General features: G+C 36.5%; 1 protein-coding gene across 1 annotated transcript in view; it reads left to right on the top strand.

Annotated features, from left to right (window-relative positions):
• Positions 1–18,445, top strand: part of LOC125265741 (multiple PDZ domain protein) — a 111,228-nt gene that overhangs the window by 57,993 nt on the left and 34,790 nt on the right. The window contains 9 exon segments of the mRNA XM_048186138.1: positions 198–407; positions 3,567–3,683; positions 3,974–4,138; positions 6,860–6,971; positions 9,665–9,863; positions 12,030–12,071; positions 14,592–14,687; positions 14,776–14,871; positions 15,615–15,792. Coding sequence (XP_048042095.1) covers positions 198–407; positions 3,567–3,683; positions 3,974–4,138; positions 6,860–6,971; positions 9,665–9,863; positions 12,030–12,071; positions 14,592–14,687; positions 14,776–14,871; positions 15,615–15,792 — 1,215 coding nt within the window.

Raw genomic sequence — 18,445 nt, 5'->3', positions numbered from 1 at the left:
GTCAGTAATGAATTATTTCTTTAAAGAACCATTAACAAAAGTGAATAGCAAGAAAATCATGTGCTTCCAATATTTATAAAATAAAAATGAAACATCAATTCCCATCCTAATGAAATGCATCATTGTGCAGGTCTAATATAATGATAATGTTAATGTTAAACTGTGTTAACTGTATGTGTGTGTGTTCATGTGTGCAGGACCCAATGGACCCGCTTAAGACGGTGATTGTTATCAGGTCATTAGTTCCCGAAGGCATAGCAGAGCGAGACGGTCGCTTGTTGCCGGGAGACCGTCTCATGTATGTCAACAATATCAACCTGGAGAGCGCCAGTTTGGAGGAGGCGGTGCAGGCTCTGAAGGGAGCAAACATGGGTGCCGTCCGCATCGGGGTAGCCAAACCACTGCCCGTAAGAAATTCTAGACTCTACTTTCTAAAGCAGCTTTTTCCTCTGTACGTTTTTCTGTGTTATTGAAACGTGTGTCTGCAGTAACGGGATTCCTTCGCAGGTTCTTTGAATATTTCATGACATGGGTCTGCAGTCCTTTAAGGCCTCAGGAAATGAAATCTTCTTAGAGGAGTGTGTCTGTATCTTTGTGAAGAGCTCTCAGGGGCTGTAGTTTATCTTAACCTCTTCAACTTTCCAAGGCTGTTATCTCGGCTCCATTATTCTGGGATTGTGTGCACATTTTGGCATCTTTCCTTCTTTTTCTCTCCCGAGGCCTTGAGGTTCGGAGCGTAAGTTTGGAGCGTATATGGTGGGTTGTCAAGTGCACTATGGGTCATTTGATCAAGACTTTCTTTCTGTTGATTTAATCTCGTGAGACGCCTTTAGACTGCATGAGTGCGTCGAACCCTTTTGTTCTGCTCTCACAAGTGCGATTGGGTAACATCACCTCTTAATATGGTTCAAATGACACACTTCCAAGAACCGCAATGAAACAGAGAAAGCATTTCTTCCTGCTTGCCTTTGGGAAAACAGTGTACATCAAATCTACGACGTGATCATAAATATTAATGGTGTTGGTATGTCTAATCAAACAATTCATCTCGCTAACCAACCTTGCACTACTAACATGCAAAATGACAGTGATTTCTAACCAAATCAAATCAAATTCAGTCTTTTATTGTGATCTTGGTCTGGGTGTTATGTGCCATGCAAAAGAATCTGCTATACCACTGTAGATATATCTGCATAGCATCAGTATGTGGGGGGCTGCTTTACATTAATGCAAAACGCATTGTTTCAATATGTATGTCTAGCTTCAAAACAGACATATACAAGTATTATTTGCTATATATTATTAAGAGTCTTCTGAAACCATAGTATATGGTGTTGTATAAAATTTCTGCAGAATTTTTACACACACACACACACACACACAGGTTTGTTTTGCTATCTTAGTGAGGACATTCCATAGGCGTTATGGTTTTTGTACTGTACAAACTGTACATTCTATCCCTCTACACTACCCCTACCCTTAAACCTACCCATCACAGAAAACAATCCTCTATTTTTACATTTTTAATAAAACATTGTTTAGTATGTTTTTAAAACTATTTTAAATATGAGGACTCATGAAATGTCGTCATATTTCATGTTTACGTTGTAATACCAGTGTAATACCCATGTCAGTATGCAAATTTGTGTCCTCATAAATCACAAAAAATGCACACGCAAGTATTCCTATCATTATGGGAACATTCCTTAGGCATAATGGTTTTTATACTGTACAAACTGTATATTTGATCCCCCTACACTAACCCTACCTTAGAATCCTTCAGAAATTCTTATATGCTAATTTGATGGTTTCTTTGTAAATAGAAAGTTGTAAAGAACAGCATTTATTTGAAATGGAAATCTTTTGTAACATTATAAATGTCTTTACTGTCAGTTTTGATTAATTCAATGCATCTATGCTGAATAAAAGTATTAATTTCTTACCCGAAATATACATATACATATACATATATACATATATACCAGTGGCAAGCGGTGACTTTTTTAACCGTGTATGCTGTCATGTCAAAACCGTGTCCGGTGCAGATATGTACTCTGGATTTGTTTATAATAAGCTAAATGCTCACGTTCACTCTACACAGAGTGTTAGATACTCAGTTGCTTACTCTCTTGACACATATAATAACACAGTAAAAAGTATTTCTAATATGTTGGACCTTTTATTGAAAGTAGCCTTTATTTACCTGTTGAGACATGCCTTCATAATCACCTGTAAGAGCTGTGATTGTGTTGTTTGGGTTGGACGTGATGCACAAAGGATCGTTTGCAAAATATGGCGTATTTTTATGATTCCTCTAATCTAGGTGGCACCGCTGCCGCACAAACTATATAGCCTACATCACCTTTAAAGGTGCCCTAGAATCAAAAATTGAATTTACCTTGACATAGTTGAATAACAAGAGTTCAGTACATGGAAATGACATACATTGAGTTTCAAACTCCATTGCTTCCTCCTTCTGTAAAAAAACAGGCGAATCTCAACATAACACAGACTGTTACGTAACAGTCGGGATCATTAATATGTATGACCCCAAATATTTGCATATGCCAGCTCATGTTCAAGGCATTACACAAGGGCAGCCAGTATTAACGTCTAGATCTGCACAGCTGAATCAACAGACTAGGTAAGCAAGCAAGAACAATAGCGAAAAATGGCAGATGGAGCGATAATAACTGTCATGATCCATGATTACATGATATTTTTAGTGATATTTGTAAATTGTCTTTCTAAATGTTTCGTTAACATGTTGCTAATCTACTGTTAAATGTGGTTAAATTTACAATGCCAGGGAGCGTGCGATTTAAAGGGGCCACATCCTGAATCGGTGCATAGTTAATGATGCCCCAAAATAGACAGTTAAAAAAATTTATTAAAAAAATCTATGGGTTTTTTTTTTTTTTTTTTTTTTTAATTAAGAATTAACAATAAGTATAACATAATTTTGTTTCCAATATAATGTGATTTTTGGAGAAATCGAGATCTGGCAGCAGCAGCACATTTTTGCTCTTGGGCAAGTGATTCGCGGACAGCATACCCTAAATACTTAATACTTAATACAAAGACCTTATATTGGCTTCTATACTCTTTGCTTCATAGGCCAGCAAACCAATAAGAACGCATGACAGTGATGACGATACATAACAGAGCGTAGCCAGCAAAGCTGCTGTGAGATCAGCATGCCCGGAACCCTCCGTCACTAGCAGATTTGAAGAAAATTACTGTGGTTTCGCAAATAAATATATGGCGAACAGTTGCATACTCATTACCAACAATATATCATGTAAGTTTTATGGTATATCTCAAACAAAGGAATTTATAGTAATTTATAGTGTTAATAATAATTAGCGAGTCCACGAATGGCTCGGGTATGCAGAGCATTCGCAGCTTATATGGGTCGCACGCCACTGATATATACATACATATCGGAATTTATTAACATGATATACCAGATTCTGGTTATATCGGCCAACCTTAGTGTGATATAAACATCATCGTTGAGTGGATGGTCACAGGTTTCGAAAGGTGACACTTCCCTGTCTTCACAGACTGAGGATGAGGATGGCTCTTCCTCCTTGATCTTCTCGGCTCTGTTCCTGACGGAGGGCTGTGATGATGATGATGAGGAGGAGGAGGAAGTTGTGTTCCGTGCTGAGCCTGCAGTGGTCAGTGCTCATAAAACACAACAAAACCATTCTTATCAAAGCATGTTATTAGTGCAACGTTCTTGTAGGAGCGATATGTCACCGTTTATAGTACACAGACACCACTTTTTGGATGAATAACATTTTAGACCAAGCTTAGCAAAAGATGCACATGACAGCATTGAAAAGTCATTCAAATTCAAAAAAGAATATTGCAAAGTCCATGGTGGGGGGTTGTCATCGTAACAAGCTATTTGAACTATCGTTCTCTGATGCTATTATCATTTTTATCTACATAACATCACTTCCAGATCGACTCCAGTGATTTAGACCTGTCTGATGAAAAGGCTTTTGAGCGTAATTTTCTCGAGGAGGAGGACGAGCTGCTGCAGTCAATGATCGCTGAACATGGCAGTTTCTGCAGCACTGATTTGACCAGATTTGATCAGATGACCAGACAGGCCTCCACACCTAAGGTTAGCAACAAATCATATTTAAACATGTACATTTCATGTCAAATCAGATTCGATTTTGGCTTTAGTATTTAGTAAACTTTTGGTAACACCTTTGGTATTGTATACTTTTGAGAAGAGAAGATACTGCTGAATAAACTTATTTTGTTTTGTTTATTACACAAAATGTTTTCTCGTCGCTTCATAAAATTAAGGTTGAACCACTGCAGTCGTGTGGACTGTTTTAACAATTTCTTTAGTATCTTTCTGGACCTTAAAAGTGGCAATTAAAGGGTTAGTTCACCCAAAAATGAAATTTCTGTCATTAATTACTCACCCAAAAACAAAAACAAAGGAAAAACAAAAATAACGACTTTATTAAACAGTTTGAGCTGTTGTCATATGCAGTTGACGTAGTGAACACAGTGCAGCGCTTCCGTGTTCTACTTCCGAACGTCGACTCATTATTGGCTGCTCCTGCGTCAGCATCACACTCATGTGTACAGCGCCAGCCAATACTGAGCCGGCATTCAGATGGAAAAACGGAAACCCGAACTGCGTTTGCTACATCAACTGCGTATGACAACAGTTCAAATTGTTAAATAAAGTCATTATTTTTGTTTTGTTTTTGAGCACAAAAAGTATTCTTTTCACTTCATAACATTAAGGTTGAAACACTGTAGTCACAGTGACTTTTTTTAACAATGTCTACTACTTCTCTGGACCTTGAATGTGGTAATTTCATTGCTTTCTATGGGAGATTAAAAAAACTCTCAGATTTCATCAAAAATATCTTAATTTGTGTTCCTAAGATGAACGAATGCCTTACGGGTTTGGAATGACATGAGGGTGAGTACTTAATGACAGAAATTAAATTTTTGGGTGAACTAACCCTTTAAATTGCTGTCTATGGAGGAGTCAGAGAGCTCTCGGATTTCATCAAAAATATCTTAATTTGTGTTCCGAAAATGAACAAAGGTCTTATGGGTGTGAAACGACATGAGGGCGAGTCATTAATGACAGAATTTTCATTTTTGGGTGAACTAACACTTTAAGCATGCTTGTTTCCACATGTGGAAGGAAAAACTTTGCAATTTTCATATTTCCTAGATACATTTCTGATGGTAATTTACCTTGATATCTCCTCTCATGTCATTTTCTAAATAGCTCCATTCACTCCCACTGTCAAAGAAAACTCTCTCTCCAGACCAGCATGCCACAGGCCCAAAGCTTTCTGTGCTGTAATTTGTGACTATATTGTTTCATGTCCCCTCAGTTGTGCTTTATTTGCGTTTTTATGGCTCGTGCTTTGGGATGTCTCTGCTCAGATTCATAGCTGAGTGATTCGGTCCCTCTTGAATCATTCTGCACGAGCAAACTCAATTACAGCTGTATGAATCATGGCTACATTCAGAAACACTCTCCCCTGGCTCTCGCCAAAGATTGCTCTCTGCCATTATTGCACTTCAGCAGGTCATTAACACCACTGTTTATCAGGAGATTATCTGCCTCTGATTTGACTGTAATTGTGGATATAAATCAACTGATAATTTGTGAAAGGAAAACTGCAGATGTTTGTCTTACCCAAGTTTTTCTTGAACAATTTTTCTATATACAGCATGAAACCGAAATCCTGATATGGCTTTGTGCGATTATCAAATCATGAAGACTGTGATGTTAATTAAATAAATATATGAACTGCGTGCTTCAGACTGAAGGATCTTTCTACCAGCTCATGATCAGGTGTTTGCAGCATCTCAGATTGACTCAGTTAAATGCTGCTCCGTACAAACTCCATCCCTGCATTAGATCACTTCTTACAATGTGCATTTGTGAACGCAACATGCAGCAACCATCTTTCCAAAAATGTAATTAGGATCACTTATAAACTGACTATTGCCATTTAAAAAGAAGCATTAAAGGCTTCCTATGGTTTCCTGCCAAAATAAAAGATTGATGGCTTAACTGAAAAGAAGACAGACATAAATATTAGTATTGTAATTACTTTTGTACTGTAAAATAAAATTATATTTTTTCTTAAATATTTATTTTACAGTTATTGTATTATGTCTTAAATATCTTTTACAGTGAAATATTACAATACTAATATTTCTATTTTAATATTTTAATAATAATAATAACAATTGTTATTAATTACAGTGAACTATTACAATAATAGTATTTCTTATTTTAATATTTTTAATAAAATGTAATAAAACTTTTAATATAAAATATAATTAATATAATATACAATTATTATTACATTATAAAATATTCAATTTATATTGGATTTTGAGTGAAGTATTACAAATAGCAATATTTCTTATTTTGTTTAATATTTTTAAGTATTATAGCTATACATGTAATTCATTATGCTTGGCCTACAAACAAGCACAGCAAACCTGGAGCTTTAAAAATAGCTTTTCGCATCGGAATTTTAGCAGAAAAATTGCAATTAAATTTCCCCCAAATTACGCTGGCCTACTACTACCATCAAACCCACTCAAAATACCTTAGTAATAGTATTTACTGGGAAAGTCACTACTCCAACATTGTGGTTTTGCAAGTCAAGTCAAGCACCACTCACATATCATTGCTAATCTAGTATTGCCAGCCTGTGCCCATCCTTCTTGCCTTCCCACAAGACCCTTACAATCTGACCTCAACTCCTTTTATCACACTGTGTCCTTGACTTCAGTCTTTGATGTTGTTTTTGATGAGGATTCTATCCTTTTCTCCTCACAGGAAGAGGATTTCATTCCGGCTAAAACCACGGATGAGACCCAGCAGCTAAACGTCACTGCGGGGAGCACTTTTGAGAGGACCATCACTGTGGTCAAGGGCAGCTCAAGTCTAGGTATGAGCATGGGAATGTGTAGTCCCTTATGAAATAGAAGTACACTTCAGCATTTTTTTTAAACAGTACTTATTACAGGAAAAAATATACTTTAAAGATTTTACTTAAAGGTGCAATGTGTAAAATTTGGGAGGATCTATTGACAGAAATGCAATATAATATACATAACTATGTTTTCAGTGGTGTATAAAGACCTTACATAATGAACCGTTATGTTTTTATTACAGACTACAGACCGCGTTTCAACACTATATTGTTCTTCTACTAAGTCTTTCATGTTTTTAGAGGCAGCTTGCATCGTCATTACGTTGAATACGCACAAGGAAGAAGTAGTAGTAGTAGTCATCTGGTTTATTAGAAGCAGAGACTGTTCTTTGTTAGAAGTAAGAAGAAACCTCATTGCTTGACAGGCTAACGTACTCTCTGCTGTCTCAGACGACGACATCTTTGTCTTGTGTTGGCCAGACGGCCACCATAGCTTCTCTATTTTGCTTCAAAAGAGAGAGGTGAGCGCCGTTGGTTGCAGTTTGCGATCTCACTTCTAGATGCCGCTAAAATTTACACACTGCGCCTTTAAGTGCAAACTGAATTGAATGTTTTCGGACACTTAATTGCATGTTAATTATAATTAAATAAAATTGTATTATAGATGAATTTATATTAAATGCAATTAGCTGAACTTTAAATTGTTAGTTCACCCAAAAAGGAAAATTCTGTCATTAATTACTCACCCTCATGTCGTTACACACCTGTAAGACCTTTGTTCATCTTCAGAACACAAATTAAGATATTTTTTGATAAAATCCAATGGCTCAGTGAGGTCTCCATTGACAGAAAGATAATTAACACTTTCAAATGCCCAGAAACCTACTAAAAACATATTTAAAACAGTTCATGTGACTACAGTGGTTCAACCTTAATGTTACGACGAGAATACTTTTTGTGTGCCAAAAAAACAAAATAACGACTTTATTCAACAATATCTAGTTATGGGCGATTTCAAAACACTGCTTCATGAAGCTTCAAAGCTTTACGAATCTTTTGTTTCGAATCAGTGGTTTGGAGTGTGTATCAAACTGCCAAACAGCCCGTCACACCAAGAACTATAACTATAAAGATAACTAATGATAACACTATTTGCGTCCACACCAGCGAACGATGACAGTCTGTTTATTCTAAGCTCACACGCTGCAGTTTTAAAGTGTGTACAACATGTTTTTACTGCCCTTTTGCACAGCTTTAACTCAGAATGCTATGTCTTGAGTGAACAGCTAATGTAATCGATCTAATCTAATAGTGAATTTAGCTGAGTCGATAAAAAGTCAATATAACGGAATAAAAAAACAACACATACTGTAGTCTTTTTCACTCGCCAGAGGAGAACTGGCCCCCCGACTAAGCCTGGTTTCTCCCAAGGTTTTTTTCTCCATTTTAACACCTATTTGCCTCTTGTTTGCCACCTGATGTCACCTGTTGGAGTTTGGGTTCCTTGCCGCTGTCGCCTTTGGCTTGCTTAGTTGGGGACACTTGACATTTGACTTGACATTTGATATTCAACAGTATTCTTGACATTTATTCAACAGTGCTTTGATCTGCCTGCATTGACACTATTCTTGAAGAGCTGCTGTGCAGCAAAAACTCTGTACCAGTTATCAATGTAAAGCTGCTTTGACACAATCTGCATTGTAAAAAGCGCTATATAAATAAAGGTGACTTGACTTGACTGCAACTTCAAAGAAAGTAAGATAATGTTGTCGAAACTAGTGCTGGATACCTGAGGTAATTTTATGTTACACTGTTTGCTAGCCTGGCATAATGATCTCATTGTTAATTCTTCTCACTATTTATTCTGGGGGTATTACTGATTGTTTTCCATATATCCATTTTCTTTAAAGTATCCTTGAAAAGGGGGTTTGACTTGTCAATCAGTGGTGGCTTTTTCTGGATCTCGGCAATTAACTTCTCTGCAATGTCGTCTGCCATTTTAAATGCGTGAGCCCTTAAATTAAAATGGATTCTGATTGGCTGTCAGTGTTATATCGTTCAACAGCTATTAAAAAACGTTCTGAAAGTGATCCCAATGATATTGTTTCTCTTGCCTTCAGAGTGTTTTTGTCCCTCTTAAAGGGATAGTTCACCCCAAAATGAAAATTATCCCATGATTTACTCACCCTCGAGCCATGCTAGGTGTATATGACTATCTTCTTTCAGACGAACATAATCGGAGTTATATTAAAAAATCTCTCTTCCAAGCTTAAAATGGTAGTGAATGGAACTCCTGATTTCAAAGTCCAAAAGTGTTCATCCATCCATCATAAAAGTAATCCAGGAGGGGTAATAAAGGCCTTTGTAAGAAAAATATCCATATTTATAACTTATATTTTAACTTATATTTATAAATTAAAATAAATAGCTTCCAGGCAGACGGTCTACGCAAGTCGACTAAAATTTGAACTAAATTTAAAATAAAAACTGAAAATATAAATTTAAAAGCTAATTCAAAATGTTTATAAATACTATAATACTATACTTAATACTACTATAATACTAAAATTCCAATAGGGTGCGTGAACTTTTTATTTCATCCATCTTATGGATTTAAAGGGAGCACATTTTGCCTGATCCTAATGTCCACACCTGTCATGACAGAATGTGATTTTTTTTAAGTTATACTCATGTCAAGTGTGTTACAGGTATGACCGTGTGCGCGCTGAAGGATGGAGCAGGTATGCTGATCCGCAGCATCATTCACGGTGGCTCCATCAGCCGTGACGGGCGACTCGGGGTCGGTGACCTTATTCTGGCCATCAACGGAGAACTTACAGGAAATCTGACCAACGCACAGGCGCGAGCCATGCTGCGCAGACACTCTCTGATAGGACCAGACATGGGGTGAGATCTTCAAACAAACCCTAATTAAGTCATTTCAGTTTAGCTTCTGTTTAACTTCTCAGGCAGAAATCAACCTCTTTCTATTTTATTTTCTTGACACATGGATAATAACAGTCCATATCACTGAACATACACTACTGTTCAAAAGTTTGAGATCAGTAAGATTTTACTTTTTAATAGTATAAATTAATACTTTTATTCAGCAAGGACGCATTAATTTGATCAAAAGTGAACTTCATAAAAGGATGCATTGTGGTTTCAACAAAAATATTAAGCAGTGAAGCAGTTTTCAACATGGATTATAAAAAGAAATGTTTGGACAGTAGTGTAAGCCTCTCAGGTCTGGTCAGACAGAGGTATGAATGACAGAGGGGCGACTGAATAAACTTCAGCGTCACACGAAAACTTTGCACACATGCAGACAGGCATATTTGGATGTTACGGTGCATCTTGCTGTTCTTTCTGTGTCTGGTAACATTTTTTGAGAGCATGTCAATCGTGTTACATTTCGATGACACTTCAAGTTTGAATCACATGGAAAGATTTGCTACAATGTAGTGTTGTCAAAAGTACCGACTTCGGTACCTATCGGTACTGAAATTTTAAAAATGTGACGCTTTGGCGCTGTTGAGCGGATTCGTAAACATCTCTGATTGGCCATTGTGTTGACGCGCTCATCGGATATGCCTGTGATTGGCTACAATGATCAACGCGTGGGAGCATTTGAAAGCACACGGAAGTGTTTGAATTTGAAAGCATTTTGAAAGTGGGAGCGCGAGCGATTGAAAGCAGGTGTCTAACAGTGGACCGATCCGCGATAGACGCCTGCTTTCAAACGCTCCCGTGTGTATCTGTGTAAGCGCTTAGTGAAGAGATTAATTGATGACTATTTACAACGTTTTTACAGCGTTGATCATTGAAGCCAATCACAGACATATCCGATGAGCTGTGAAAACAACGGCCAATCAGAGATATTTACGAATCCACTCAACAGCGCTCAAAGCATCACATTTTTTAAATTTCAGTATCGACTAGGTACCGAAGTCGGTACTTTTGACAACACTACTACAATGAAGTTTATGTATGGTCAGGGAGTATGGTTAATTGCTTTTTATGAGTACTGCCAATTTAATAGAGCCATTAACCTCACCAGAACTCCAGAATTTACATTCACGATAAAAAGTTAAACAAACATTCATAAAATATTACACACAAACCAGCACAGGCTTATCAGTGCCCAATGGTGATCCAGAACCCTTGTGAAAAAGAAGTACACTTTAGCATACTTTTATACTTATGACATAACTAATATACTTTAAAAGACAATACTTCAGTGTGAACTGAATATTATGTTTTCAAACACTTATTTGCATGTTAATTGCAATTAAACAAAAAATATAAAAAAAAAAAAATTATATTAAATCCAATTAGCTGAACTTTAGAGTCCTTTTTTGAAACAGTTAAGTGGGACTTAAGTGCATCTTTATATGTAATTTCATAATTACTTCTGTTATCTTTGAAATATAGGTAAAGTGCACTGCTGAATGTACTGACGAGCATTTACTGTATGGTAAACATTTCTACTAACTTGTATGTCACATATTTATTGTAATTACATATTTGTAATGATGAAACTGCAATTTAGTACATTTAAAATATATTAACTTGATATTAAATGTGATTAAACACAATAATACACTATAATTAAAATTCCAATCAAGTACTTTAAATGTGCTTTAGTATGATAGTCAACACATCAAAATAAGTGTACATCTTTAAAGTTCGACAAAATATTATTAAAACAATGATTTAAAATACTTTAAAAGTAGATCTTTTAATTTGACATTATTACAAAGTGCACTTTTTAAAAGTGTACTTAAGTGTGTTAAGAAACACTCTTGAAGTACACTTAAGTGACCTTTTATTTAATTAATATTATCTGCAATTACAGTTTTTTTTAAAAACATACTTTTCAGATGTAAAGTACACAAAAAATGCTCATTCAAATACAATTAAGCGCACTTCTTTTTTACAAGGGAACCTAATGCAGAACTCGTCTTACAGCAGAGAGCTTGTACTAGCTGTAGTAAGTTGCTTTATTTTGCATCCCGATGGCAGCCGCATCTGTGTCGGCTGCCGTCTGTAAACTGCTCTTCACGTTTCCAGATCCACAGGTGCTGAGGGGGAAGAGCACAGTCCCATCTCTGTGTGAGTACTCCCTTCATCTGGGCTTGATTTACACTGTCTGTCTCACTCCCTGCTTGCATTCGTTTCGTTCTGCATTTTGGGCTGTCGCTACAGAGGTTTATCCAGAAAGTCTGATTGTTCTGATTGCTTAACGACTGGCAACAGTCTTAAAGGGATAGTTTAAGTAATGTAATTTCTGTCATCATTTACTCACCCTCATGTCTTTCCAAAACAGCAATGTCAATTACTAGGTCATTTCTGTTATGCAGTACCTTTTTTTTTTTTTTTTTACTTTTTTTATATGTTACATTATATTGTATTTAAAATTATATTATATTTAGTGTATAGTATTACATTATTTTTAAAAAAAGTGTATATCTAGGCATGTCACAATTATTTGATCAAATTATACATGTTGATTATGATTACTGTAAATTGTTTCACTTTAATTTTTCACTTCTGGCTTTGCTTTTTTTTTTAACATTTGCGTAATTGGCATTACGAAATGACACAGAAGAGAAGAAGACCATCTTCATCTATTTTATAGACCAAATTCATCTATTTCATAGTCTTCCTGCTTGCAGTGAAAGGATCAAAAATAATAACAATCAGTTTTGTATATCATTAAAATATTATACTTTTTTTATACTTAGATATAGGATTTTTAAATACTTTTTTCAGCAAGGATGCATTAAAATGATCAAATGTGACAGGAAAGACATTTACAATGTTACAATTTATGTTCTATTACAAATAAATGCTGTTCTTTTGAAATTTCAATTCATCAAGGAATCCTGAAAAAAATGTATCATGGTTTCCATGAAAATATGAAGCAGCAGCCCTGTTTTCAACATTGATAAAAATAAGAAATGTTTCTTGAGCAGCAAAGAACACTGAACACAATTAAAACATATTTTCAAAACTTGTTTTCTTCAAAACGATTTAACTAGAGAAATGAATAAGTGAAGAAACACCTAAAAATATTTAATACATTACCAGTTAGTGCAGTACCTGTGGACATGGCAAAAAGGCAACATTTATTCACACCAAAGTAGCTAAATGATTTACATTTCACCACATGTTCACTTAAAGCTGAAGTGTGTAAGGTCTACAACACTAGGATTACCAAGCAGAAGTTATATGTAAATAATGATTGTCATCACAGTGGATACACTTTTCAAGGAAGTCACTCTAGGAATGGCTTTCTTATAATTTTATCTTCATATTAAGCTGGGATAGGACAGTACTTCAATTTTAACTGTGATACTTTAACCAGTATATGAAGACAAATTTTGATACAGATATAGTTGTACTGCATAGTGGATTTGACCCTACTAATGTTAAACACTCACATTTTAGTCAAAGTCAAGGACGCTGTATTTTCCTCATCAGTAACAAGCAGTGTTAGAGCAGGTTGTAGTTTCCTTGGTAACATGAATTCTTGTTCTCAAGAGGCTGTTGTTCCATCGTTAACATTCCAGGCCGTCATTTCTTGCTAACATCATGTGCATTGTGTTGTTCATCTTTGACTAACATCTCTCTCTCTGTCATGGCAATGATTTGATTTCCAGCCATCGATTCTCGTTCATTAATGAAGCGTTTCAGTGAACGTGCAGATAATGAATATTTGATTCACATCGATGTGCCATGATTACTAATGTCTTGATCTCTCTGCCTACATGCATGAATTGTTCAAAACAAGGTTTGATTTACCTACATTAGATCTGTCATCTTCACTTACAATGGACTGATGAAGCAAATAAATTATTTCCGTTTTTATTCCTGATTGGAAAAAAAAAAAAAAAATCAAACAAAATGATTAGGCTTGCTGTTGAGTCTGATTTTATTTTGATTTTGATTTCTATGCAAAAAGAAATGAAAAATGTGTCATTTACTAACCAATAAAACACTGGCTGTTGTTGACAATCACAAAGAAACTAATACTTTTATTCAGCAAGGATGCGTTAAATTGATCAAAAGTGAGATTAAAGACATGTATTATGTTACAAAATTTCTATTTGAAATAAACGCTGTTCTTTGAATGCTGTTTTAACTTTTTATTCATCAAAAAATCAAAATGTATCAGTTTTACAATTAACTGATGACGTATATATACTAATAATAATAAAAATCGAAATTATCTAAAACTAACTTATCAGTCTTGCTTTTGAGTCTGATTTTATTTGGTTTGATTTTTTTTGGATAATGCAACAGAAAAAGAAAATTGTGTTTCTGTTACACATTCATTTACTAACCAATAAAACGCTGGCTGTTGTTGACAATCACATTGCTAGATTTCATTATGATTTCACCTTGGGCAGAGATAGGCAGAAAACATTGCACATTAGCCATAAATCTGAAAAAACAAAATGCAGTCAATGCAATTTAAGCTCAACTGAAAGCATTTATTGCATAATGTTGCATAATGCTGTTGAATGAGCTCAGGGCATTTCTTTAAAGTGTTATTCCAGTAGTGTTGATGACAGGTCTGATGAGCAAAATATTATCATATGCTTATGAGTCATGTGATTGTGTGTGCAGAATCACATATGTACCTGCAGAATATTTAGAGGAATACAGGGCAAGCCAGCAGCTCCAGAGTGATGATCTCTCTGATGGCAAAAACAACACTCAACAGTACGTACCTCACTCACACACATTCTCCTGTCAGCTTCATCGACTGTAAAATGGATAAAATATGAGAGGTTTATGTTTTTGGGTTTAGTCAGATGGTCTCAGATCTTCCAGAGAGAGAAGATGGAGAGGGACAGGAGAGTGAAAGACAGACAGCAGCTTCCAACAACTGGAATCCACCACGGAGGTGAGTACAAATATAAAAGTTCTCTAACTTTGGTAGTGTTCTTAATATTTTTCCTTAAAACCGTTTGGAGCAAATTTTGGCCTGATAATCTTATGACCCAACTGGCAAAATGTATCAAAAGATTTTTAATATGCCAACTGATTTAACTGTAACACAGCAACAAAGTTGACTGTGAATTTCGCGAAAATGTCCATCAGTTGTGGGGCGTTAAATTGGCAACACTTTGTCTGACTCTCACCCAATTTTGGCTCAGTATTGGATCAAATATTGGATTTTAAAATGCCAGACTGACGTTATTGAACATATACTTTACACTTAATCACTGGTTCTGTTTTTAAAACTCTTGGCTTGCAATCAAAAAGTTATGAGTCAGATCCCACATGCCACTGAATTTGTAACTTTGCTTGACAAAACTTGGAAAATACATTTAAGACATGCAAAGAAAACACACCGAAGGTGGCATTATAACAGTAAATGAAAATGCCCCTGACTGCATTGAATGAATATGTCATAGTACATAAACAGTACCATAAATACTGGTAAAAAGAGAACAATTGTTTTACAATATATATATGTGAAACTCATATTCTTTTTTACTTGGCTTGTATCATCTATAGGCCTTGAATTTTAAAACGTATCAGCGAGGGCAACTGGAAAAGTCATGTGAAATCTATTGATAAGGATGTTTGGCAAATTGTCATTACTTGATGTTTATTGAATGTTGTGTGCGTGTGTTTGTTCAGAGTGGAGTTGCACAGGGAAGCTGGCAAATCTTTGGGCATCAGTATTGTTGGTGGACGGGGCATGGGCAGTCGCCTTAGCAACGGAGAAGTGATGCGGGGCATCTTTATTAAACACATCTTGGAGGACAGTCCAGCAGGACGCAACGGCACACTAAAAACAGGAGACAGGATTGTAGAGGTACACACACACAATTATAATGTTTTTATATACATTTAGTTATAAATACTGTAACGTAACTCTAACCCTCAGAAAACTTTCTTTCTTTTTTTTCTTTTTTTTTTTTACCTTTTTGCAAACGAGGATCTCCCAAAATGAGGTTTTGTCAGATTTAGCTCACTTCTGGGTACAAAGTTGTCCCTATTATATGGTTAAATATGTACAGACACACACATAGTGATGTTCTAAAACCTAGTTCCTCAGCAAACTTCCAAGTGCAGAATGATATTAAATTATTTAAACATATAAATTATTATTAATATATTAAGATAATCTAAGTCTAATCTAAGATACTAAAAAAAAAGCACAAAATCAAGATATAAATTAAAAGTCACATTTCTTTTTATTTTCTCTCAATAGCTGTTGTTCTTATTGAAGAACAACAGCTATTGAGAAAACTTAGCTGTTAAAACTTAGCTTTAACATTTCAAATTTCTGTTTATTTAAAAAAAAAAGTTTGAAAACAAGCAATTTATAAGCTGAAAATATCTAAGATATTTGACCTAAGGATAATAATTTATTAAGGTTAATAAATTAACTTACATTTGATTCAGTAATGAAAAGTATCAATAAAAATTATTGGAAATATAATGGAAAATGGAAATATAAAATATCTACTTCATTCTAATTATAAAAATGCACTGCTTCACCCAATATTTGCATGAATAGAGTATTTCTGTGCTTATTAGAGTATTGTGTTATTAGCGTCAAACTCCATTGGAATCAATTGTGAATCAGTTCTTCTGTGCACTTCATGTAAGAAGGGTTATTTGTTTTTTGTTTTTTTTATGTAAAGCATTTCAAATCAGTCACTTATGAGGTTGCATTTTAGTTCTTATATCATAGTACAACAGTATATATTATTTACAATATTTTGCAATAGTTAAATTCTATTAATATAGCAAGTTGCAATGTTGCTTGCATTGTTACAACACACCAAAATGAACTTGTTCCCTATCTGTCAGTCATTTCGACGTTGTATCGATGTACTGACATTAGAGGTTGCATATGGGGGCCACAAACAACTCTGATACTTTGAGAAAAGGCCAATGAGAATTGGTGAGTGGAATTTGCATGTGCCACTCCCCCGGACATACGGGTATAAAAGGAGATGGCGTGCATCCACTCATTCAGATTTGTTCTTTGGAGCCGAGTGGTTGTGTTTGTCACATGAGCTCATTCCATTCACCTCCGCCAAAAAGGAAGCTGTTGAAGCTTGTGTTGATGCCACATCTCATCCCCTGGGTGCTTCAGTGAAAGAGCAGTTTTCTCTAAAAGAGCAAGCACAGACAGAGAGTATCTTTTCAAAGATGCCTTTCCGCCTATGTGTTTCAGGATGCAGTCAATGTCTCTTGTCCTCAGATGGCCACAATCTCTGGCTCACGTGTTTGGGTCGTACCCATGCTGGGAAAGCATTCGTGGATGGTTCATGTCCTTATTGTGAGAACATGGCCATGGCAGCTTTGCGGTCGCGACTAATTTCTAATCAGAGAAAGAGTCACTTCAGTCACTCCCTGCTCCTGGTCCCTTTGCAATGTACAAGGCCACAACGGCAAGTGCTGTGGATGGTATGAGGAAAACAATGGGAGCGTTTACACCAGGTCAATCCCCATGGACCTTCCATTCATTATCACGCACATTGCGTCCAGTGGAATTCACGGATGAATTAGGCAGCTCATTTATGGCGAGCCTAATTTCTAATTCGATTGAACTGTCGATTGCAGCATCGGAGTGTGGGCCTTCTGATGCAGAGGACTTAGACTCCTACCCACAGGTGTAGTATCATAGTCTGAGTTTGAGACAGAGTTGGCAGCCATGCTTGCCCGGGCCACCACAAACATCAGGCTGGAGTGGAATCCTTTGTCCTGTCCTGAGCCTTTTTGGTTGAATTGATTGGTATCTGGGTTTCTTTGGTTTGCTTTTAGGGATCAGGCATACCAGTGCAAGTTCCTTCCCTTCAGGCTGTCCCTGTCACCTCACATCTTCACGAAAGTCGCAGAAGGAAGTGGGCACCTGCATTCTCAATTACTGCCTAAAACAGCAGTTCCACTGAAACAATTTCAGATGCTCCTGGGGCATATGGCGTCCTTGGTAGTGGCAACGCCACTCAGGTTGCTGCATATGAGACCGCTTCAGCACTAGCTTCAGACTCGTGTCCCAAGATGAGCATGGCACCGCGGTACGCATCACGTGACTATCACGCAGATCTGTCGCCGTACATTCCACCTTTGGAGTCAGGAGTGACTGATGTCACTGCGAGCCACTCACATCCCAGGCAAACTCAATTGTGCAATGAACATGCTGTCGTGACAAGTGATGCTCCAGGGAGAGTGGAGACTCCATCCCCGGCTTGTTCAGCTGATCTGGAGTTAATTCGCCACTTCCCAGGAATCCTCCCACTGCCTGCTTTGATATTCCCTGATAGAGGCCCCCCTTGGCACTGATGAACTGGCACACAGCTAGCCCCAGTTTCCCCCAGTTAGGCTGATTGCACAGATGTTGTGAAAAGTCAGGGAGGATGAAGAACATGTCCTGCTGGTTGTGCCTCATTCAAACACATGATCGTGCAGGTCACACACAGCCAAAGCAGACTGAGCAAAGCGTCATAAGAAAC

This window comes from Megalobrama amblycephala, linkage group LG3, assembly GCF_018812025.1.
Source record: "Megalobrama amblycephala isolate DHTTF-2021 linkage group LG3, ASM1881202v1, whole genome shotgun sequence".
Taxonomy (NCBI): domain Eukaryota; kingdom Metazoa; phylum Chordata; class Actinopteri; order Cypriniformes; family Xenocyprididae; genus Megalobrama; species Megalobrama amblycephala.
The sequence above is the reverse complement of the archived record's forward strand: the minus strand, read 5'-3'. Positions and strand labels throughout refer to the sequence as shown.